The 25,553-nt window shown below is 44.1% G+C and overlaps 2 protein-coding genes across 11 annotated transcripts in view; one reads left to right on the top strand and one right to left on the bottom strand.

The window, feature by feature from the left end:
* The window catches only part of KATNAL2 (katanin catalytic subunit A1 like 2), a 155,492-nt gene that overhangs the window by 18,910 nt on the left and 111,029 nt on the right, over positions 1–25,553 (top strand). For both annotated transcript variants that reach the window (XM_078771973.1, XM_078771974.1), the window contains 2 exons: positions 10,209–10,279; positions 10,756–10,922. In XM_078771973.1, coding sequence (XP_078628099.1) covers positions 10,209–10,279; positions 10,756–10,922 — 238 coding nt within the window. The remainder of the gene's footprint in view (positions 1–10,208; positions 10,280–10,755; positions 10,923–25,553) is intronic.
* LOC137418316 (E3 SUMO-protein ligase PIAS2) overlaps positions 1–25,553 on the bottom strand; it is a 200,918-nt gene that overhangs the window by 138,391 nt on the left and 36,974 nt on the right. For 5 of the 9 annotated variants that reach the window (XM_078771965.1, XM_078771966.1, XM_068104350.2 and 2 more), the window contains exon 2: positions 18,769–18,883. The exons of the other annotated variants lie outside the window; for them this stretch is intronic. In XM_078771965.1, coding sequence (XP_078628091.1) covers positions 18,769–18,883 — 115 coding nt within the window. The remainder of the gene's footprint in view (positions 1–18,768; positions 18,884–25,553) is intronic. 9 annotated transcript variants of the gene reach the window in all.

Genomic DNA, 25,553 nt, shown 5'->3' with positions numbered 1-25,553 from the left:
ACTCCTCCCTGTGATGTTGACGAATTGCAGAGCCGTATTCGACATGAAGTGGATGCTTTGCGCAATGACATGGCTATGGTGAGACGAGCAGTTCAGGGCATGCTCCGCCGCTGTGAGCTTTGTGTTGAAAGGGGAGGTGGACATGTTGAAGGTGTGGGTGCATAAAGGTCAATCATTCCTGAGAAAAGCTCACATCTGACGTTAATGTTGCACCAATTATCTTGACTTGCATCAATTAGCCAAACTTGTAAAAATGCCATTTGAACTTGTCATTTTCAATGAACATGTACTCTGTCATGTGTGACAGCAATGATGCATGGAAGGTATCAATGGAAAGCTGAGGATCTCCTCTTAATTAGTAAACCACATGTAAATTGCCAAAATAAATAACCTTTGCATATTAACCCCTTGAATTTGGATTACCTTTTTTTTGATACGCACTGTCATATATATATATATATATATATTGGCACAAGTCTCTTGGAATTCACTAATCTATGATGTTGGTGATTCTTGGTCTCAAAATTTCTTCAAGCACACTTTCATTGATTCTTCTTGCAATCCATGGAATCTTGAATTGGTGTACTCCTCCAACACCATATTTTCAAAGGTATTAAGTTTTCATCTGCTCTGCGTGGTAAGCGCGACCAAGACTGCAGGTTTATTTTTCACATAGAGACAAATTCTAGCAATGTAGTTGTTAGGGGGAAACCCCGATTACATGGAGGACCCTCCTCTTAAACTGTTTATTGATCGGCAGGGAAAACGATTAAAAGTGTTCATGGCTTATTCGGTAACAGCAGAGTGAAAATGATAATGACATAACGATAATAATGGTACATAACGATAATAGCTCCTCAAGCATGAGACGGCTGGTTGTTTCTTTCAAATCACTTCCGTGTTTCTTTATTTATTTACCATCTGAGCTTTCGTTATCAAATAATCAACAAACCTTTATTATGAGAATATGGGAAAAATATATTTAATAACCAGGTCAAAATGTGAAAGGGCAGAGTCAAAGTAAATATAAATAGCCCTTAGAATATGGAGAATTTGGAGAAAATATTTAATAACTGGGTCAAAATGTGAAAGGACAAAGTCATAGTAATTATAAATCAAATTAAATCACTTCCGTGCTTCTCTATTTATTTACCATTAAGCTTCAGTGTTTGCCCAGGCCATAACTTTTTTTATACCATCTGATCTTTTGTCACGAAATTATCAACAAACCTTTATCTATAATAATAATAATAAAAGGCAGTGTCTGTCCATCTGTCTGTCTGTCTGTCTTTCTCCTCCATAACTCCAAAACCATGAAACCTAGCATGCATACACCTGGACCTCCAACAGATTGCAAGGATGAAAACTGGGTGTCTGGGTGTGTTATAACATCCTTTTTGAAGATGATTAACGAGGTGCTCATAAGAAAAAAAATCCCGATGTGCTGGTGTACCAATATGGCGGCCCGCCATCTTGGTCAGCCCACTGCACCTCGCTGGATTCTTAAGCCGCCATTTTGTTTCGGCCTACTCAAACGTGCCTTGCCTTGGAAACACGATCAATTATCATTACGTAATTGAAGCATATGCATATCATAAAAATCTGGATTCGGATATCAGAATTGGATGCTGTAGATTAAATAATGTCCAAATCTGGAGTGAAATCTCTGACAAAATTGACTATATCTAGCGTTTGGTGAACGCTGCTTTTGCAAGCCATTGCGTTACAGTCGACAGAGCTCATATTTTGTGCAAAATACTTCCATTGTATTAAATAGTGCTGTCCACCTGGAAAACCAAGTAACCCTGCTAAGCTTAACCCGACTGTGCACGTACGGGTCTGGGAGGCCCGGGCAGGTTTTCGTTTTTGAATAACTTTATTATAAAACGGCGATTTGCATGACCTTGCCTGTATGCTCCTAAAAAGTTGTGTCACGTATTCCTTTGTTTTTTTAGAAAAATAAAATTCGTTCAGTTTCGATTTTAAAAAGGTCAATCCATTACACTACCCCATATTACGAGGTGTCTCTTCATGTGGTTGACTTTACGAGGCTTCTTTATGTGGTTTACTTTATGAGGTGTTTCTTCATCTGGTTTACTCTATGAAATGTCTCTTCATGTGGTTTACTTTCTGAGGTGTCGCTTAATGTGGTTTACTTTACGAGGTGCCTCTTCATGTGATTGACTTTACGAGGCGTTTCTTTATGTGGTTGACTTTACGAGGCGTTTCTTTATGTGGTTGACTTTACGAGGCGTTTCTTTATGTGGTTTACTTTATGAGGTGTTTCTTCATCTGGTTTACTCTATGAAATGTCTCTTCATGTGGTTTACTTTCTGAGGTGTCGCTTAATGTGGTTTACTTTACGAGGTGCCTCTTCATGTGGTTTACTTTACGAGGTGTCTCTTCATCTGGTTCACTTTACGAGGTGTCTCTTCATCTGGTTTACTTTACGAGGTGTCTCTTCATCTGGTTTACTTTACGAGGTGTCTCTTCATGTGGTTTACCTTACGAGGTGTCTCTTCATGTGGTTTACCTTACGAGGTGTCTCTTCATGTGGTTGACTTTACGAGGTGTATCTTCATGTGGTTTACTTTACGTGGTGTCTCTTCATCTGGTTTACTTTACGAGGTGTCTTCATCTGGTTTACTTTACGAGGTGTATCTTCATGTGGTTTACTTTACGAGGTGTCTCTTCATCTGGTTTACTTTACGAGGTGTATCTTCATGTGGTTTACTTTACGAGGTGTTTCCATGTGGTTTACTTTACGAGGTGTCTCTTTCATCTGGTTTACTTTACGAGGTGTATCTTCATCTGGTTTACTTTACGAGGTGTATTGTGGTTTACTTTACGAGGTGTCTCCATGTGGTTTACTTTACGAGGTGTCTTCATCTGGTTTACTTTATGAGGTGTATCTTCATGTGGTTTACTTTACGAGGTGTCTCTTCATGTGGTTTACTTTACGAGGTGTATCTTCATGTGGTTTACTTTACGAGGTGTGTCTTCATGTGGTTTTCTTTACGAGACGACTCCATGTGGTTTACTTTATGAAGTGTCTCATATTTCGATGAAACTTGACCACAATCTTCATCACCAGTGATGTAACGAAGATTGTTCACGGCACGAAGAAAATCGAAGTCTGAAGCCGTCGACTGGGGGTCAAAGTGGGTCCAGGTTTGACCCCTCCCCCTCCCTCCCCAGCACCCCCCAAAAATAGATATTGTAGTGGTTACCTTATGCACATGTCGCGGTTACCTTATTCACTTATCCGCATGTAACGGTTACCATTACGATGGGTTTGGTCTAACCCACGCACACGGACGTTTGGTTGTGTCGTCGTGACGCACGCGCGGCTGTTGGAGCCACGCCCTCCGAAGAGGGTGCTTGTTTTATATAAGCCGTTACGACTTCCGTTCGCGAGCAGTTGCTGGAGATTTCTGTACAATAAACTACCTTTTGTACCCAACGAAATGGCCTCTTCTTATCGTCTTCGGCAACCGCTAAACTGGTGACCCCGTTGCCCCCGAATGTATTCGGGGGCCACATGAACACGGCAAGATTGCGACTGCAATGTCTTCCACAAGACCTAAACTCGAACTGCCGGAGTTTTAGCAACGACGAGTGGCCATGTGGTTCGCGCATCGCGCTCGGTTCCTCCTCTACGACTAGAGGGGCGAACCAGCGCCGGGACCCTCCGAAGGAACGCAGTTACGGGGCGTTGGCGGCACGGATACTTCGTCGCCTTCGCGCACACAGGCCGAGTACTGCTACTTCGTCGCCTCCGCGCACACAGGCCGGGCACGGCTACTTCGTCGCCTTCGCGCACAGGCCGAGCACCGCTGCTCGCCGCCTCCGCGCACACAGGCCGAGTACTGCTGCCCGCCGCCTCCGCGCACACAGGCCGAGTACTGCTGCCCGTCGCCTTCACGCACACAGGCCGAGCACCGCTGCTCGCCGCCTCCGCGCACACAGGCCGAGTACTGCTGCCCGTCGCCTTCGCGCACACAGGCCGAGTACTGCTACTTCGTCGCCTCCGCGCACACAGGCCGAGTACTGCTGCTCGCCACTCCTACTACTGCTCCTACGGCGGATCCCGAGGCTGATGCTGCTACACACCTCGTGGGCGCCGCCACGCCCCACCCACCACTCCTACTACTGCTCCTACGACGGATCCCGAGGCTGATGCTGCTGCTCGCCACTCCCGCAATTCCTACTGCTGCACCTCCAACTGCTACCGCTGCTCAGCACCCGCGGCCCGGCTCTGTTCCACCCGCGGACTACGTTCACGCCCGTGGCGTGCCTTCTGGGGGGGGCGCATGTAGTGGTTACCTTATGCACATGTCGCGGTTACCTTATTCACTTTTCCACATGTGACGGTTACCATTACGATGGGTTTGGTCTAACCCACGCACACGGACGTTTGGTTGTGTCGTCGTGACGCACGCGCGGCTGTTGGAGCCACGCCCTCCGAAGAGGGTGCTTGTTTTATATAAGCCGTTACGACTTCCGTTCGCGAGCAGTTGGTGGAGATTTCTGTACAATAAACTACCTTTTGTACCCAACGAAATGGCCTCTTCTTATCGTCTTCGGCAACCGCTAAAATATTTGCTTTCTTCTATGAAACTACACACACTATTTCGATAAAACTTTACCACAACTTTCATCATGCGTGCTGTACCAAACTTTTGTTCACGGCATTTTTAAAAATCTGCCCCTTTGGGGATCTACAGGGGGGGTTGCCCCCCAAAATAGGTATTTGCTTTCTTCTCAGAAACTACACATGCAATTCTGATGAAACTTCACCACAACGTTCATCATCCGTGATGTACCAATGTTTGCTGCTCAAGGCATTGGAAAGATTGGGGTCTGAGGTACACGGAGTGGGAGGGGAGAGGTTGCCCCCCAAATGGTATTTTTTTGTTTGTTTGTTTAAAGTCTCATGATTATGTCAGTATGATTCGACATGCTGCCCTGTCTTCCAGTAACCACTGAAATTGGTTTAAAATACTGTTACGTTTGTAGGGGGTAGGCAGTGATTACTTTAGACGAGGTAGATTTGTATAGATGAGTGTGCTCCGATTGTCGTGAAGAAGAAGAACCACCAAGTAATAAGTCGGGATCCGGTAGTTCGTGTGTTCGGATTATTTTTCTAATACGTCTGTGCATCCAAAGTTTGTTTAAAAACCACCATTATTCTAGTGTTTGTGCCACGATTGGTTTCCTTGCCAACTCTTCTGCACAACCTTTTTTAGTGATTAATGCACCAAAATAGTTAATTCGCTCACTATCATTTCAACATACATTATGAAGACCATGCAATATATTTCCCCATCACAAAACACCAGCAAAAAAAATAAAAAATGAAAATGGTGGTGAATATCCACCAAATCTGGCTCCAACAGATGTTTGATGAAAATTCAAACTTCACCTGCCACTACAATAGATGCCGTTGTAACATGTATGGGTCTTTCCTCGATCAATAACTCATCGGGGCTTTGCCCCAGATTCACCAAGCGATCTTGCACCATTAGGCCCGAACGCAAACGCTTGGTTTGAATCTCTCCCAGCAAGCCTCTCCCAGCCGAGCACGTGACGCGCGTCACGCCCAAGCCATCAATTTTTGCTGTGCTTGTGGGATTTTACACTTAACATAACAGAAAAGATAGCAGCTTCACTCTAGTTGCAAGCAATTTAATAACAAAAGCAAAAAACAATGGCAGTTCACACGAGCACAGTGTGACGTAATAAATATTAAACACAGCAGGCACAACAACGACAGTCTCAGCATGAGTGGATATTAAAAGCAAGCTGTCATTGCTAACTCGGGCTCGAATGGCCATTCTCTTAAGAGCAAAACTTGTACATTCCTGGCCATACTAGCATCCACTATCGCTCCACTGGATTTGACTGCTCAACTTATGAACTCTCTACACTCTGCTTGAGTTCAACCCAACTCACTGTCTCAAACCCTCTGGCTCTCTGTGCTTTGAAGGGTCAGGCAAAACAGGCCTCTCCCAGCCGGGCATTCCTATGTGGCTTGTAGTGTCCCACATCCCTGAGGTGGTGAGTTGGGCCCCAGGATGGCGCGAAACCGTAGGAAATGATACAACAACAACCACAACATGCATTTTAAAGGCCATTTTCCCTACTAGAGCGGGGGTTAGCCTTGCGGTCCCCATGACAATCTTCTCCATTTTGCCCTATTTTCTGCATCTCTCCTCGTTAACCGCCTTGCCCGCATTTCTTCTTCCACCATCTTTAGCCAAGTCTTTCTCGGTCTTCCCCGTCCTCTACTTCCTTCTACATTCATTTCCATCACTCTTCTCAACCAGTCACTTTCATCCTTCCTCAACACATGACCAAACCATCTCAACCTGTTCCTCTTCACAGCATCAATCACAGGCTCTATTCCCATCATCTTTCGCAATTCATTATTTGTCTTCCTCTCTCTCAACGATACTCCGCACATCCACCGAACCATTCGCATTTCCACCCTTTCCAGCCTTCGTTGCTGCTCTACATTCATGACCCATGTCTCGCTCCCATAAATCATAACACTTCTCACACATGCAGCATACACCTTTCCCTTCAGCTTCAATGACACTCCCCTCATCATCAGCACGCCACTCAGTTCCCGAAACTTCTTCCATGCACATCTCACTCTAGCAACCGTTGCCGAGTCTGATCCACCTTCTCTATTCAGCATGTCTCCGAGGTAGCAAAATGTTTTCACACCTTCCAGCTTCACGCCGTCTCCAAGATCCAACTCAACCGTAGGAAATGATAATAAAATATAACAAACAGGGAAGGTCATTGAAGGGGAAGCCAAACCTGTGGGATAAGTAGCCACTATGCTGAAATACTGGTTCATGGACATTATGTCCATGTGCCCCAATACATAAAGGTACCACGCCAACATCACATAAGCAATTATCCAAACATGCTATTGCTTGCAGCCATAATGCCACCAAAGATCTGTCTTCATGTGCAGTAAGACAAGGGAAGACGACAAGGGCAGTGGAAACTAATGACCAGCATGAAAAGGAGACATTTCCTGGATCACATTGCACACAAACAGGCACAATCTGAAGTCAGAAACTGTAAGGGAGAGAAGACTCTTACGCATGTGATTTTCCAATATGGCCATTCTTTGCAATGACAGTCAATAAGTTGCAGAGACAATCCCTTCATAGAGTTGGTGTTCATTTCATCAGACTTCTTGGGCGTGGACAGTGCTATACAGCCAAAGGATGTGTTGGTAATATCCAGGGGATAAAAATCTTCGCACTGGACGATAAGGAAAAGAAACACTTTATTGACAATTCTCAGCTGAAATGGTAAATGCTCGAATCAACTTCTATAAACTCTCATTAACTAGAAAAAAAACAAACAATATCATATTCATAGTCCTCTTCTTTGATTTTACAGCTTCCTCACGTGAATTACTACAATCACAATGATGATGCCTGATTAAATGGATATATGTGTGTGTACATATATATATTGTCGCGTCAGCTAGTTAAGACCAGCCTTGGACGAATAGCTCAACTGCTTTAACTTTAACTGAGGTGAGGTTCGATCTTTTGACGGTTATGGCGTGCACGGAGAAAGAAGAGACACTGAGCATTTGTCTACACGAAGCACACGGGTCTATACCGAAACCACAAAACATGCAAACACAACAATAAATTCAACAATCAAAAAATTTAATGAAAAGAAATCAGAGTGAAAATGAAATGTGAGGTAAACTAAAATTCTACTTTGAGGGACCCTCCACACACTGAGTCAAAAACACACAGGAGAAAGATCAAATAAAATGTCCTTTTCGTGCTGGCACTTAAAGGGCCACAGACACAGAAAATCATGTTTGGTTTAATTAATAGATACTAGGGCATTGCCCGTACTATATCTATATCTAAAATTATATCCCCCCCCTCTATTTACATGAAATGGTTTGGTCCAAAGCGAACGGCTTCCGGAGTTTGGTAAAGAAATCGCCATCGCGTGCACAAACGCGCAGGAAAGCGAATGAATCGCAAATTCGTTTTTATTAGTTTTAAAACATAGTTTAACGCCAACATAGTTTGCAAACGTGAAATAAATGAATACGCTCTCAAATGTGCCATCCGAGGCAGAGTGTGTCCGCCACGTTCGGCACACGCGATAGTTCGCTGCTCTCTGATTGGTTGAATCGTTTTTTGGACATAGCTCGGTAAGTAATTGTCCGATTAATATGAAACCTTGAAAAGGCACATCCTCGGGTCCCCAGCAATATACCTGGCAAGTTAAAAGTATATCGGACCCGTGGTTGTCGAGAAACAGCGGTCACAGACAAACAAACGTACAAACGTACAAACAAACAGAGATTACTGGAATTATAGATAGATTGCTTCACTTAACACTTAATCGTCCTTTTTTTTGAATAAATATCACTCGATTGGCCCCCGCCACCCAAAAAACGGCGATTTGATTGCTCATGTGACTGGCTACGTCATCGAGGGAATTTTTGTTGCTGCTGGTAGTTTTTAGCTGGTAGTGGAGTCCCACCCCTAAAATCGTGATGTTCATTCATGATGTCACCTGTGTGATGGAATCGAGGGAAAGGTTTCTCAGCACGCAATGATAACTGCCTGACCAAGAATCTTCTGATAGTCAAAATCATTATTAAAAACTACCAGCAGCAACAAAAATTCCCACGATGACGTAGCCAGTCACATGAGCAATCAAATCGCCGTTTTTTGGGTGGCGGGGGCCAATCGAGTGATATTTATTTTTAAAAAAGGACGATTAAGTGTTAAGTGAAGCAATATCTATTAATTAAACCAAACATGATTTTCTGTGTCTGTGGCCCTTTAACTTTGGCCTAAAAATGAAACCTTTTAGGAGGTTGGTGGCCGTTGAAGCTCGATGCCCAAAGCTTCCCTCACGGGAAGATCAAAATGGCAGCAGTGCCGCGCGTCGATGGCTCTCGCTATCGAGTCTGTGGCAAGCTCGTGAGGACGGCCTCCTTCCTCCTCCACTGCCTGGGCGAGCACAACGCGCGGCCTTCAGCTTCCTGGTGAATCCAACAGTGGAAACCCTTTCTCCACCCCCACCCACACAGCTCCTCGCTTCTCCAAAACTCACCCAACTCAGTCAGCACACCAAGGTCAAAAATTTTGCGCAGCCTTCTTCTCCAAGCAGAGAGAGCGGCCTCCTCCTCTTCACTCTCTAGAGCCAATCAGGTCTTTTCCCACCCAGTTCGCCCCGCCCACGTCCTACTGCCCGATCGTGTCCCTCGGGGCGCTGCCTGACGGGCCTTTCCTAACAACGCCTTCCCCCTTGATTCTCCACCTCCCGTGAGCAGGGCTTTCGCCTATTAGGTCCATTGGGGCGGGGCTTAGTCCGGCCGGTTCGTCCTTGGTTTATGTCGGCGGTAAATGGAATTTGAGGGTGTTGTTACATGACCGGCCTTGTCAGCAAAAACGCTAGGGTAAGATTACAGAGGGTAAGTACGCACTGGGGAAAATTATCCTTAAACCCTACCACTAATTAATTAGCACTGCACCACTGCTCGTGTGGTGAACATTTAAATGACCTTAAGCTACAGTTTCCCTACTTATTACATTGAAATTCTCCTACACGTTACATGGTCCATGCTTCCAATTATACAATCCTATCTCTCCTACGGTATCCTTTCATCTACCCCTCATAGACGGAACAATATATATATATATTATATATATATATATATATATATATATATATATATATATGTATATACATACAATATCTTTGTATTTAATTTTTGATTAAAGATGTCTATTCATATGCAAAACTTTCAAGTAGCACCTCAGTCATGGAACAAAAACCGATTTCCAGCTGCTTTTCCCCCTGCTGCACATGGCGAGAAGCCTGAGGAAGTCCTCAGTTTACGAATGGAACGTCAGCTGAATCTTTTTTCTCTATCCTGTTTCTTGCAATATCGGTGAGGTACCTCATACCTCTTACTCTAAAATCTGTGGTTTTATGTCCTGCTTTTATTCACCTCTGTTTGCCGTGCGTACCTCTGTTTAATATTAATTTTAAGATTGACAGAGTCACAATGAATTGTGACAGTTCATTTACTGCATTGCACAACAAATATTTTTTGCTATATTCACTGCATTGTATTTTCATCAAAAAATGTTGATTGATGGTTGGTTTATTTGTTTTTTTTATGCCCAACTAAGGGAGAAGTCAAGAGTTTAGCACGACGAAAAAACATCTTGATTCTAATTCTACACCATCTTCAACAACAAGGGTGAGATACAATGACATATGAAATGAATCTTAAAGGTTTATAAGTAAATAAGTAAATGCATACTATTAAGACAAACATTTACAAACCAAAACAAAACACAATGTAGGGTCTTGCTGGATTATATTGCTTGACCTTGCTTGCCGATTTTGACATAGATTACAAGACATCAGAGACCGAGTGACATCATTTAAGACTATTTCTCTGATCTGACTTGGATTTTTTTTTTTAATCTCTTGTTTACCCCATTTGCTTCTTCTAGACTCTAGACTCTCGAGCATGATGCTCTGGAACAACTTTCTGACAATGTTCTTATGTCTTGTGTCTTGGTAATATTGAATTGTGTGTTGCAAATCAAATGTGTGTAGCAAATTTGACAACACGGAGATTTACCAGAGCATTATGTGGTCTGGTATTTCTTGTATGTTTTAAAGTCTCCCATATTTCGGATATTTGAGTGCTATTTCGTGTGTGTTTAGGTTGATGAACACTGTTGCTGTTTTTCAAGAGGAATGCAACATGAATTTGTGTGAATATGCTGTCTGTGATAACATTGACTTGGAGACCATCCTTTTGGAGTACGAATCATATTACTATGTGAAGTTTCAGAAGTACCCAAAGATCACCAAGAAGCTAAGTGTCTGCTGTAAGTTTAAACGCATTCCAATTATTTATTTTAATGAACTGACATTACTGGGATGAAAGCTTAGTAGTAATGACAATATGTTCTTTGCATTGCATTACTCACATTTAAAACTGGATTATATTTATTAAATACAGAAGCCAAGGCTAAAGGAAGAGCTAGATGAGAGAGGAAGAGGCCAATGCACAACGTGCAAAGCAGAGAAGAATATGTGGACCATGGATACAAACATGCAAGCAAAGGATGGAGACACGGAAGACAACAAGAAATAAAAATAAAAATCAGACAGACAAGATGAGGTGGGCCGATATACAAAGATATAGGAAAGCCAACAAATAGAGTAAAAACAGGTAATTGTAAATGATCAAGGGAGGAAGGTCAGCATAAATAAAAAGTTTAATGGGAGAACATGAGAGAAAACATGGGATGATGGGAGGTTACAACCTTGCTAAACACTGGAGAGAAAAGCATGATTTCAAAGACCTTTTATAACATGATTAGCCGAGAGAAGATGAAGAGCTAAAGGAGCAGCAAAGGCCAGACCAGAAGACAGTTTGTATGGAGCCACAAGTCCACCAACCTTTCAAGGGTGAGATGGCAGCAATCCCTGTGCCTCCAGTCAGGAAATACCAATTGAACCTAAAGGCCTAAGATTCGACAGAATACTCGTGTTTGTGAAGACTCATGTCGGACTGTCAGTGAACAGGATAACCAATGGATTTTATCAACTGACTCTTGATAAGATTGGGTATACTTTTGTGGGAAAATAAGCTTAGATTCCACCGTATCTAGGGGCGTGAGATGAGATGCCCCAGCACCAGTCCCGAGAAGGGAGCTGTACAACATGGTACTGTGGATGAGCGTCTTGTATGTCACTACAAGTTGATGACAATGAGGAAGGACTTGACTCTGTGAAATTCCAAGGTGACAGACATCCAGCCATGGAAGCCAACTTGGAAATCTGATCGACTCAAGATGGGTTATGCAAAGTCCAAAGCCAAAACTGTACCTCCAACAGAAGTTGACCAAAAAAGGGGAGTTTAGTATTAACCAAGCGAACTTTGTCAAGAAACGATGAGAATGTGAAATTTTTCAGCATTTAATTTAATATTCCGGCTGGTTGAGCAATCCAGGTAAGCAACCAAAGAATCAGTTGTAGCCTGCCTGTTACTGGCTGCAAAGCAACTGCCTGACACAGGAGGAAGTAATTAATTTATAAATAGTGTTGGGGTTTTTCCAGAGAGGCAGAACTTTTTTTTTTAATGAAAAATTGCAAAAATACGACAGGGCCCAAGACTCTACCTTACAGAATACTACACACAAGGGAACAGAAAAAGAGAAGGCCATCCTAGGCAATGCATTAAAGCATATCCATGAAGAAAATCTGTGAGTTAGGCTCATTTATCCTACATCTCTAAGCATCCAGATTCCAGAGGTCCCCTGAGATGGAGCCTCTACACTTTACCTCCTTGGACATCAACCTTCCATCTCAGCCCACATATAGGTGGAGGGCCTACTTTGAGGCAAGGGTGGTCAAATTAATTGTCATCACATTCCCAAGGCTTGTCACATGTTAGTGAGGTATATGTTTCATGGTAGTGAAGACATGAAACAGCAGTTTAAGCAGAATCTAGAAATGCAATTGATCATACTAAAATTGTGTGTGTGTGTGTGTGTGTGTGTGTGTGTGTGTGTGTGTGTGTGTGTGTGTGTGTGTGTGTGTGTGTGTGTGTGTGTGTGAGTGTGTGTGTGTGTGTGAGTGAGAGAGAGAGAGAGAGAGAGAGAGAGAGAGAGAGATATCTGCAAGTATATAAGTTATATCAATGAAATGAAGATTTGACTGAGCAGAATGAGCTCCATAAGCAAAATCCAAGCTCCACCCCTCTCCCAGCTGAGGGAGTAATGCACTAGACACGGTCATCAAATTAACCCATTTATATATTACCATGGGCATGAGGGGTTGGAAAAAGCTTTATATATTTGATAATGCAGCAAGGTCCAAATTTATTTTGTTTTTAATGTAAAAAGGGCAAAAATATACATTATATAACTATTCTTTCCACATTGAAAGCAAAGTTTGAATTGTGCAATTGGGTGCGAGATAGTGATTCGTCCATCGAGCTGTCTAGTTTAGGTTAAATTCCTGACCCAGCGCGATAAACTTTCGGATTGGTGATTCACTGCAGGCAGGTCATTGTCTTTGGTCATGTGGCCCTCCATGAGTGTGAGTCTCCACTGGCCGACTTTTGCTTAATACTGTACTGATATCTTTATTTAAGGATAGTTTTGTGATTTTTCTTTCTGGAATTGTCACTGGGTTAGAGCAATATGCAAAATTTCAACTTTCTAGGCAACTTAAAAAGTAGACAAGATATGAGTGAAAGTGAATGAGTGAGTGGTTAGAAAGAGCTTTATATGTTAATAGATGATTAGCCTGGGGAACATATATATATATATATATACAGTGGAACCTTGACTTACGAGTTTAATCCGTTCCGTGACCGAGCTCGTAACTCAAATTGCTCGTATCTCAAATCAAATTTCCCCATTGAAATGCATTGAAATGCTATTAATCCGTTCCAGCCCGCCAAAAACCACACCAATTTTTTTTTTAATATACAGTATATATAAAAATATCTCGCGCTTTATATTTCACCTGTATGCCAGCATACAAGCTGGCAGGATGGCCTGGACTGGAGGTACGCACACTTGACTCTAAAGTCTAAACTGTCCAGCCTGGGTTTGAATCCCGACCCAGCTATAACCTGTCATGGGTGAATCACAGGCAGGGTGATTCATCAATGTGTGTACCGCTAAACTGGGCGCCCCGTTTGCGTCCCATTAGTTGTTGGATGTTAAGGATCTCACCGTGTTTTCCACAAAGAGAAGGCGAGCTATCGCCGGCACTCTGAACAAGTTGACGGCAGAGATACTGTACTTGCAATGACAAGATAACCACGTGTCGCACGATCTCTTGTCATGGTCCACAACATTATCACAGAGAGGTGCAGCTTCCAGCGTTTCGAGATATGATCCAGACCTAACTTTTGAGACCAGTCCCAGCCTTCTAGGCCCCGTGGTTGGTTCAGACGGACCCGACAAAGGACGTGTTGGATTTTACCGCGAGCCGATTCGAGCACCGACGTGCCGGCGAACAAAACCAGTCATATCTTTTGAACGCGTGGCTCGATATTTACAAAATAAACTTTTTCTTGAAGGTCTGAACCGTGCGCTCAAAACGATACCGAGTTTGACCCTGAGAGAGCCGTTTTGCGCCGGAGATACTGTACGTGCACGGCAAGATAACCACGTGACCGGGTGGCGAAAGCTCGTAACTCGGATCTCGGCTCGCATCTCAAAGCAACAAACTGCCAGAGTGACGGCTCGTATCTCGAAAAACTCGTAAGTTGGGGCACTCGTAAGTCGAGGTTCCACTGTATATACATATATATATATATATATACAGTCATGTGAAAAAGTAAGTACACCCCATGTAAAGTTTTGACTTTTTCAACATATTTCAACATACAGCTATTTGATCTTCATTTCAACAATATTGATAGATAAAGGTGATATAATATAACAAATATCATGAAACATTTACATTTTGTAGTCCATTGTATAATTTAAATAAACATAAATGCAAATTTCGCATGTGGAAAAAGTAAGTACACCCCTACAGCCTACATTTATCACTACTTCAAATACCTAAAATTAGAATCAGGTGCACCAGCTCAGGTGCAAATGATTAGAACATCGTTGGAGAGGATCTTGGAGGAACCTGTCTTATTTAAACCTCAGACATTTAGTTTGGTTTGCTCTTTGTTGTTGAAGTGTGCGGCGTCACCATGCCGAGATCAAAAGAGCTCTCTGAGGCCTTCAGAAAGAAGGTTATAGATGCCAACGAGTCTGGGATGGGATTTAAAAAGATCTCCAAACAATTTGAAATCAATCATTAGACAGTCCGGAAGATCATCTACAAGTGGAGAAGATTCCAAACAACTGCCAACTTGTTCAGGCCAGGCCGCCCCAGCAAGTTCAGCCTGAGATCAGACTGCACGATTCTGAAAGAAGTCTCGAAGAACCCCAGAATGTCATCACGGGACCTACAGGTAGCTCTTGCCACTGTTGATGTCAAAGTGCACGAGTCTACCATTAGAAAGAGGCTGCACAAATTTGATCTACATGGGAGGTGTGCCAGGAGGAAATCTTTGCTGTCCAGAAAGAACATCAGGGCAAGACTAAAGTTTGCCAATGAACACCTTGGCAAAGGCCAGCACTTCTGGAACAAGCGTTACGCCTCGGTCCCCCGTCGGTGAAGTGATGTGACGTGGCGACCCAATTTTCAATACCGTTCTTCCTTATGCCGAGATACACCCACACGCCAAATTAGAAGTTGGTACTTCGCTTATTTTTAAAGATATTCATCTCACAAGGTTCAGACATACATGGCGGTGGCCATCTTGGATTTTGACGTGGCGACCCAATTTTCAATAGCGTTCTTCCTTATGCCTAGATACACCCACACACAAGATTAGAAGTTGGTACTTCGCTTATTTTTCAAGATATTCATCTCACAAGGTTAAGACATACATGGCATCAGACATACATGGTGGTGGCCATCTTGGTTTTTGACGTGGGTTGCACCCACACACCAAATTCGAATGCGGTCCTTCGCTTACGCACGCACGCCCGCACGCAAACACGCACACACACACGCACGCACGGAGGGGAAAGCCATAGTCCCCCTTTCGCTACGCTGTGCGACGGGGGACAACAATGTGCTCTGGACAGATGAGTCAAAGGTAGAGCTATTTGGCCACAGTACCAGAAGACATGTTTGGCAAAAACCAAAGAAAGCATTTGACCACAAGAACCTGATACCAACTGTAAAGCATGGTGGTGGAAATATTATGGTTTGGGGCAGCTTTGCTGCATCAGGGCCTGGGCAGCTCACCATCATATAATCCACGATGAATTTTTCATTGTACCAGAGGGTGCTTGAGGATAATGTGAGGCCATCTGTCGGAAAGTTGAAGCTCAACCGAAGGTGGACCTTGCAACATGACAATGACCATAAACATACCAGTAAATCCACCAAGGAATGGTTGAAAAGAAAGAAATGGAGGGTTCTGGAATGGCCAAGTCAAAGCCCGGATCTAAATCCCATCGAGATGTTGTGGGGGGATTTGAAACGAGCTGTGCATGCAAGAAACACCCTCAAACATCGCACAGCTGAAAGAATTCTGCATGGAGGAGTGGGCAAAAATTTCTCCCAGTCGATGTCAGAGACTGGTAGACAGTTATGAGAAACGCCTACTTGAGGTTGTTTCTGCCAAAGGGGGCAATACCACCTATTAGAGCCAAGGGTGTACTTACTTTTTCCACATGCGAAATTTGCATTTATGTTTATTTAAATTATACAATGGACTACAAAATGTAAATGTTTCATGATATTTGTTATATTATTTCACCTTTATCGAACAATATTGTTGAAATGAAGATCAAATAGCTGTATGTTGAAATATGTTGAAAAAGTCAAAACTTTACATGGGGTGTACTTACTTTTTCACGTGACTGTGTATATGTATATGTATATGTATGTATATATATATATATATATACACACACACACACACACACTACATGGCCAAAAGTATGTGTAAACCCGAACATCACACCCGTATGTGCTCATCGAACATCTGATTCTAAAATCATGGGCATTAATATGGAGTTGGTCCCCCCCCCCCCCCCCCCCCCCACCCACCCCTTTGCTGCTATAATAGCCTCCACTCTTCTGGGAAGACTTTCTACTAGAATCACTAGATGTTGGAACATTGCTGCGGGGATTTGCTTCCATTCAGCCGTAAGAGCATTAGTGAGGTCGGGCACTGATGTTGGGCGATTAGTTCTGGTTCGCAGTCGGCATTCCAATTCATCCCAAAGGTGTTCGATGGTGTTGAGGTCAGGGCTCTGTGCAGGCCGGTTAAGTTCTTCCACATCGATCTCGCCAAACCATTTCTGTATGGACTTTACTTTGCACGAGAGCATTGTCATGCTGAAACAGCAAAGGGCCTTCCCCAAACTGCTGCCACAAAGTTGGAAGCACACAATCATCTAAATGTCATTGTATGCTGTAGCGTTAAGATTTCCCTTCACTGAAACTAAGGGGCCTAGCCCGGACCATGAAAAACAGTCACAGACCATTATTCCTCCTCCACCAAACTTTACAGTTGGCACTATGCATTCGGGCAGGTGGCGTGCTCCTGGCATCCACCAAACCCAGATTCGTCCGTCAGACTTCCAGATGGTGAAGCGTGATTCATCACTCCAGAAAACGCGTTTCCCCTGCTCCAGATTCCAATGGCGAAGAGATTTACACCACTCCAGCCACGCCAGATTACACCAGAGCCAGCTTACACGCTTGGCATTGCGCATGGTGATCTTAGGCTTGTGTGCGGATACTCGGCCATGGAAATCCATTTCTTGAAGCTCCCGACGAACAGTTGTTGTGCTGACGTTGCTTATAGAGGCAGTTTGGAACTCGGTAGTGAGTGTTGCAACCGAGGACAGATGATTTTTACGCGCTACACACTTCAGCACTTGGCGGTCCCGTTCTGTGAGCTTGTGTGGCCTACCATTTTGTGGCAGAGCTGTTGTTGCTCCTAGGCATTTCCACTTCACAATAACAGCACTTACAGTTGACCGTGCAGCTCTAGCATGGCAGAAGTTTTATGAACTAAGTTACTTGTTGGAAGGGTGGCATCCTATGACGGTGCCACGTTGAAAATCACTGAGCTCTTCAGTACAGCCCAATCTACTGCCAATGTTTGTCTATGGAGATTGCATGGCTGTGTGCTTAATTATAGATACCTGTCAGCAATGGGTGTGGCTGAAACAGCCGAATCCATGAATTAGAAGAGGTGTCCACATACTTTTGGCCATGTAGTGCAAGTCTGAACCATATGGAATTGACCTCTGCTTGGCTGATTTCCCTCAAATATTGTGTACGTGCTCGGGGTACACAGGGTAAGGTAAGGTCACGGCCACAAAATATATCCTCCTCTCCTGCCCACGACAGTGGGGAGATGACCTGCAATTCTCACCTGCATGGTATTGCAAAGTGATTTAACCCCTAACCCCTGTTTGAGGGAAGGCATATTAAAGGTTGGGAAATGACGACAGACATTTTACTGACATTATTTCAGTGAAATTTGCATTCACTGACACTATTTCGCTCTCAGAGGAAGTAGGTTTTACCACTTCAGAAAACGGATGGTGTTTTGACGATATCAATACCGTAATCAAAACAATACCATCTCCTTTTCTGTCACTATAACGATAGCCTCATGAATGGTTTCAGTTGGAACACCACGTATAATGGAAAATGTCCTCCAAAACTCATGGCAGCGGGATGATCTTGCAAAGTTATGGCGAGTCGCCAATGCATAAAGAGGAGCAATTATGTGGCATATTTCCAAGAAACAAGCTCTTCTGTAGGCTTAATGTAACACTGCCGCTGTTTGAGATGGTACCATTGGTCATTCTGCCTTTGTCAGTTGGCCATGTATCCAACGGAGGGCTTAAAGATACTTAAAAGGAGGGCTTGGACAGAGCACTATTATAAATGGGCTTAAAGACACTGCATGCTATTGGCAGCCAGTAATATCCGGATAATCTGGGTTGACCACTCGCTTGAGGGCATTCATCCATTGCCGAGTTAGCAGGAGAAAAATGTCTATGGTAAAGTGGCTGGATAAAACCCATACTGGTGGTCTGTGATTAAAGAGTTGCAGAAAATGCAAGATGTAAGCCTGTAAGGGCTGCAGAATCCATCTACTCCATTTACCTTGCTGATGATAGGCATGAGGCTGTCGTTTAGAGGATCTGTCGAGGCACCCTTATGAATAGGAGTGACAAGAGACACCTTCCACAATGAAGGGAGGCAAGCCTCTGAGAAAGATCTAAAGAAGAGCAAAGAAAATGAAGTCAGAACCAAAGCACAATTTGTGCCATCAGGGGCTGTTGCAAAAGCTGCATCAAATTTAGCAGAGAGATTATCCACCTTTGTCAGTGAAAAGAGGGAGTAGAGAAGGAAAAGAAGAGCAGGAAAGAAAAAGGGAAGGAAAAGAGCTAAGGGGATCAGGGGCTAGAAGAGAATAGGGAAGGTAAAACAGATTATTAGGATTAGGATGAGTGGAAGAGTCAAGATAAATCAAACTAGGGTTGAAGGGGAAAGAAGACAGAGTGGATAAAAGGGAAATGGGGGGTGGGGGGAGGGCTGGTGAAGAGAGAAGAGGGGGGACAGGTAAGAAAGAGAGAAAAGGAGTGGAGGGATAAGACTAAAGAACTGAAGTGAGTGTAAAAACTGAAGAGTGGGGAAATGTAGAAACAGAAGGATCAGGAAGAACAGCCACAGATTGCATCAGTAATGAGCTTTCACAAATTCTTGCAGAACTTACAAGAATTGCTGATAGACCAAATGCATGATTCTCTTTCCATGCTTGACCTGCTCCAACACTAAACCTATTTATTGCTAGGACTTGTTTTGCTGCATCTGATGAAATAATTGTCTTTTAGGTCGCACCTGCCATCTTTCCTCACCTCTCTTTACTATTCAAACTATTTGCTATTCAAGGAAGGAAAGACTGCAAATGTGCATCCTCTTTTTAAAAGCCTGATCCTTCCAATCTTTCATTTTGCCGACCATTTAATGGGGCTGAGATTTATCCAAAGCACACCACAGCTCCCAAAAAATTGTGGCCGTGAACAGTTTCAAATGGGACAGCCCGTTCAAAATGGACAATACAATTTCACCATGGGAGCCACAGATGATTGAAAATGGTGCCGAAATGCACTGTGGTTGAGGGTAATACTTGTTCGAGTGGGCTGCATCGATGGGTACTTTCTCATGACACACCACATTTTGTTTATCACGAATTGCCAAAAGAACAAGAAAGAGCATTTAACAATGCCACTTCTTTCTCGCAAGCACACAGTTCATCTCATCCATCTGCAACTTTCCTATCCATCCTCTAGAGTCTAGACCCAAGTACAATGTATTCTGTGGGGAGGCAGTTGCAGTCGAGCAGCTTTCTTTCTCGGCATTTAAAACTAACCCGACAGAGGGCGACTTTCGTTCATTCCACAAGCCTCTCAACAAGTGTGTGTGTCCATCCTGAGGTAAGCCAGAAAACATAATCTTAGAAATCCCCAGGCCCAACTTTTCAAACAGTCTCTTTCTTCCAAGTCATGATGGTGCCTTGTCAAATCTGTCTCCTCCTCCATCCCGCCCCTCACCTCGTAAGGCATTACTGCAGACTGACTGTGATAAGGCAGAATGTCAAAACTGTTTTCACCTCCAAATCTCGCATACCCAACTCATCCCATTCTGTCCCCATCTTACCCAGGTGTATGAGTTATGTCCACTGGGCCACATGCCCTTCTCACCCGAGAAGATAGAGAAAGTTCTGTCCGGCCTTGACTCGGCTTTGGCAATGGGCAAAGGTGGAATGAGTACCCTTGTTTGAACATGTTTTATTTATCAGACCAGACATTAGACTCTGGTATGATAGACAGAACATGTACTTCAATTCTGGAAATTCTCACAGCCTCACACGATTGCCCCAGAAGGATCGTCAAACGAACTGACCTATTGCGATGATCATCCATTGGAAGAGGTTCAGTCTATTGATCCTCTAAGGCCTCACCATCAGCCGTGACCTTTCCTCGGCCGACTCCAAAGCAAAGCTGGCCTCCAAAGCCAGCCGCAAATTGGACATCCTCTGTCAATCTGTATTGTCACTCTCAAGGTCAGTGGGAAGTTTTTCAACTTGTTTGTCCATTTTCTGATCAGTTTCTGATTGCTCCTGGACTCTGTGTCCTTCTCTCCTGACAAGGTGGAGGAGTTTTTGTCAAACCTCGACTCTGATTCTGCAACTGGACCAGACGGCATCAGCCCACGGGTCTTAAAATCCTGCTCTGCCGCTCTATCTCACCCTCTCTCTGTTCTTTTCACCCTATCTTTTGCTCAAGGTCATCTGCCAGCATCCTGGAAATCAGCTAACATTACCGCTTTACACAAAAAAGGTGCAAAAACAGATCCTTGCAACTACAGACCAATCAGCCTGCTCCCAATTATCAGCAAAGTCATGGAATCCATCATTGCTTCGGATATGAAATCTTTCCTCTTCTCCAATGGCTTGATCTCTGATCATCAATTTGGTTTCAGACCAGGTCACTCTACTCTGGACATGCTGCTTCTGCTGTCTCAACAATGGATGGAGGTCCTCAATGCCAAACAGGAAATCAGAGCTGTCTCCCTTGACATATCAAGGGCCTTTGATACGGTCTGGCACCCAGCTCTGCTCACCAAACTCTCCTCCTATGGTATCCATGGAAATCTCCATGCATGGCTTGCGGACTTCCTCTCTGGTCGTAGTCAACGTGTGGCCCTGAATGGATTTCTCTCATCTCCCCTTCCTGTTCAGGCTGGAGTTCCCCAAGGAAGTGTGCTGGGCCCTGTGCTTTTTCTGGTCTTTATCAATGATCTCTCTGACTCTCTGGAAAATCCTCTCTATCTCTTTGCTGATGACTCCACTCTCTGCCGCTCCATTCCTCTTCCCTCAGATCGGCAGTCTGCAGCCTCCTCACTCTCTGAAGACCTGGACAAAATCACAGACTGGTCAAACAAGTGGAACATGTCTTTCAATCCTGCCAAATCTCACTCTCTTACTATGTCTCTCCGAAAAGATCGACTGGACAACCCTCCCATCTACTTTCTCAACAATCCTCTCCAAGAAGTTCTGTCACTCAAGCTTTTGGGTCTCACTATCTGCCATGATCTTTCTTGGGAAAACCACATTTCCAAGCTGGCCTCCAAAGCCAGTCGCCGACTGGGCATCCTCCGTCGTGCGAAGTCCTTCCTCGGCACACCTGAGCTCCTCACCACTTACAAGGCTTTCATCCGCAGCTCAATGGAATACTGTTCTCCCCTATGGGCTGGTGCTCCTGCCTCACACCTGGCTCGGCTTCACGCTGTTGAATCCAAAGCTTTCAAAATCATTGGAATCTCCCGCGATGAAGCTATCTCTGAGGGCCTTTCACTCACTCACCGCAGGCAGGTAGGTGGTCTTTCTGTCTTCTACCGACTCCTCTCCAGCCTTGCTCCCCCAGCTCTCTCTGTGCTCTGTCCCCCAAATATTCCTACAGGTCGCACAAGATCTGCCAGCAACCCTCTGATGGTTAAACTGCCGAAATCTCGGCTCTCTGCTCACCTTCACTCTTTCATTCCTCTTTTCTCCCGCCTGTGGAACAAACTCCCACACTCCCTTCAATCCCTCTCCTCCCTCCAGGTCTTTAAAACAGCTGTTCACCACCATCTCTTATCTTCCCCCATCCATAACCTTGATCTTTTCTACCCCCACTAATTCACCCCAGATCCACCTTGTTTGAAATTCCAACTTCTTTCCTGGAAGTCCTGGCAGTGTCCATATGTTTTATACCTCTCCCACCCCCCCCCCTTCCCATGCCCCCTCCAAAGCCCTCGCCCTCTCTCAGATCTCTCGATGTCTCCATGTCTCTCGGTCCCTGCTCTCAAATGTTGTGTTTGTGTCCTTCCCCCTCTCTCCCCATCTTGTCTACCGCTCCCGATGTTATATGTTTTATGTGTCTGTTTGTCTTTCTGTGTGATTAATGTTCGCTCTTTCACGAGCCTCGATCTTGTATACAAAAAAAAAAAAAAAAAAAAAAAAAAGTCCAACTCCTTTCATTTTAATTTTGATTCACTGCAATCAGTCTCCTCAGCCATAATCTTACTCGTGGATGGAGCTCTTGGATCAATGACTGAAGGCGTTTTATGTTGGATAGATGGGTCTTCCACACCAGATGAAGATCGACCAGTGCTCGTGTATGACTGTGCATCTGCAGTTGAAGATGTAACAGGCTATCTTGTATTGTTGATCGTGGTAATTGATGGATGACTCATAGGTTGGGGGAGTTGGACATCAATAGAGGTGGAATGAATGGTTCAGCAGTAAACAGTTTCTCAGACGGTTATTTTGCCAGCAATGAACATCCATTGTATCTATCCAACCTGGTGTTGGGCTAGCGGCTAGGGTGCCAGCTTCGGATCCAAGGATCCTGGGTTCGAATCCCGGTCGATCGCTGAATTAACGCCAGGGGGGTTGACTCAGCCTGTCATCCTTCTGAGGTCGGCTAATTGAGTACCAGTTCACTGGTAATTCCCTGTTTGTCGTAAAAGGTGACAAAAAGGGTTGGCGGCAGGAAGGGCATCCGGCCGTAAAACATTGCTTCAAAAAGGGGACCAAAAAACAACAACAACCACGGTCCCCGAAAAAGGCCAACCCCGCCTTGCGGGGAAAAATGGCCTCTAAAGGCGTTTTTTTTTTTTTTTTTAATGAACAGGTAAATGCCAGTTGCCTCAAATCCAGCTGTCATATTTTGCCTTGAAAAGCAGCCCGATTCATGCAGTTTCCTCATTTATTGTACATTTATCTACATTTCTTTATCTGGCTTCAGAATAATGTTCATCTACAGTATTTTGTGACACTTGGATTTAGCCTCCTTGCACACTACCACATCTAGTATCTGCAGCATGTGGAAAGAAGGAGTTCTATGCTGTTTACCAGTATGAGATCGATGATTAAACGGTGATACGTGGGAGCTGTGGTAACCATTGGCAACGGTTTAGGTCATTTCTGAGTTCCTTTGTCTCATTTAAGAAAACACTTGTAAACCACTCTTTAAATTGGCCTGCTTCCAACCACCCACCTGAAGAAACATTATATCTTGTATAATCTGGCCCTCCCAAGCACCATACCTGATACAGATGTTTTCCCATGAAGATAATACAAGGGCTTAGGTACTTTCCCTCAGCTGATCAACACACATGAACTTGGTTGTGGTACCAACATTTTACGAGGTTTCTTCATTCCTTTACGGCAAAGGATTTTCTGTTTCTGCGAATCCGTCTGAAATCCAGTCTCATTCACATTTAAAATGTTTGTAGGGCTGTTTTTCTAGACCAAGTCCTTTGGTCACAGATTCCAACTTAATGAAAAAAATCATCTGTAACACGTTTATTGCATTGTAAGGCTCGATTTAAGGGGAGGATTCTGTCATGTTCACCTTGAAACTTCTTCCGGGTCTGTTGCATGTGGATGCTTCGATCGGCAGTTCCTCCTTCCAATTAATCATGGCTAAGTTTTCAGGATCAGTTCCATCATCTTTCTGTTATATTTTTGTCACTGTTGCTGTTTGTGTTATCGACAAATTTTCTGTGTTAAACCGGACCTTTTTGTGCTGGAATGTTACATTTGTGTCCGTGGAGCTCAGGCCAAGTTCTCAGTTGGCTGGCATGCTAATTCTGCCTCTGCTGTGATGCCGTGTGCCTCCTCGTTCTTCTTCTTTTCTTTTCTCCAAAATACTGTCATTTCATCCTCCACAACAGCATCCTATTACGCGTTCTTGCTTTTAAAAATATTTATCCCATAAATCACGAATCAATCTTCCTCGTACTTCCGACGATGAAGTACTTCCTTGTACTTCCTACTCCATTCTTTATTCCTTCCTTTTCTGAATATCTCTAAACGGAATCTTTATTGAATGAAACGCTTCCTTTAAAAGCTTTTAAATACATTTTAAAATTCCTCACTTTCCGTATCTCTCCACCAGGAACACTTATGTTCTTTGTCTTCATTACAATCTCTTACTCTTAATCTTCACATGGATTATTTTTCAAACCCATCTCAATCCTAAAGGCTTGGTCCATCAACCCTTCACCCATACTTGCAGCACCACTTTTATTTGTGCCTTAAACAATCTTCCTCCACCCAGGGGTTCTGTCTTCATACATCCAGATTGGGAACCTTGAGAAGATAAGGTTGCTGAGGTTGTCTGCTCATGACAATTTATTCGCCTTCACGTCCTCTAAAGATGTTAAACACCTCCATATCAGTACTCTTCCTCACATCTGCTACATTCCCATGTCCTTCCAACCCCACCCCTTCCATGTGCCCCCCTCTACAGCATCCCCCCTTATGCCTTCTCACATCTTCCACCTTCCCCCACCCAACTTTCCCCGCCTCCCGCCGCTCTCAACTTCTCCTACATCCCGTCCACTCACAGCTTCCCCCAGCTCCCTCCCCACACCCCCGGATGGCACCCTCTCCTAGCTCCTTTCCACTTTACTGCACCCTGCCAACAGTGCCTCCTTCCCTATCCCTAACTGTTGGAACATCGAACATCAGAGGAAACCGCCCCAACCTAACAGATCCCTCAATCCAGGCCTGTGTTCATAAACCAGACCATGTTTAATATAATCCTTCATTCCGCAAGACCTTAGTGTCTCTCCCCGGCTATTACCTCCTCCAATTGAATAGGCCTGAATCCCGCCCTGACGATGGAGTTGCACTTCACATCAAGAACTCCATTTCCCACTGTCAGTGTACTAACCTTACACCTCCCAGCTCCCAGGACTACCTTTGGTTGTGACTTCCCCTCCACTCCCACCTCTTGTTCATCTGTGTTGTACAATCCGCCTAACAGTGATGACTCCATCTACATCTCTCTCAGACAACATGGACAAACTTTTAACCACTCATCCTAACTCTC

The sequence above is a fragment of the Myxine glutinosa genome, chromosome 2, assembly GCF_964187855.1.
Source record: "Myxine glutinosa chromosome 2, kmMyxGlut1.1, whole genome shotgun sequence".
In the NCBI taxonomy this organism is placed as follows: Eukaryota; Metazoa; Chordata; class Myxini; order Myxiniformes; family Myxinidae; genus Myxine; species Myxine glutinosa.
This window is presented reverse-complemented; position numbering and strand designations above follow the sequence as displayed.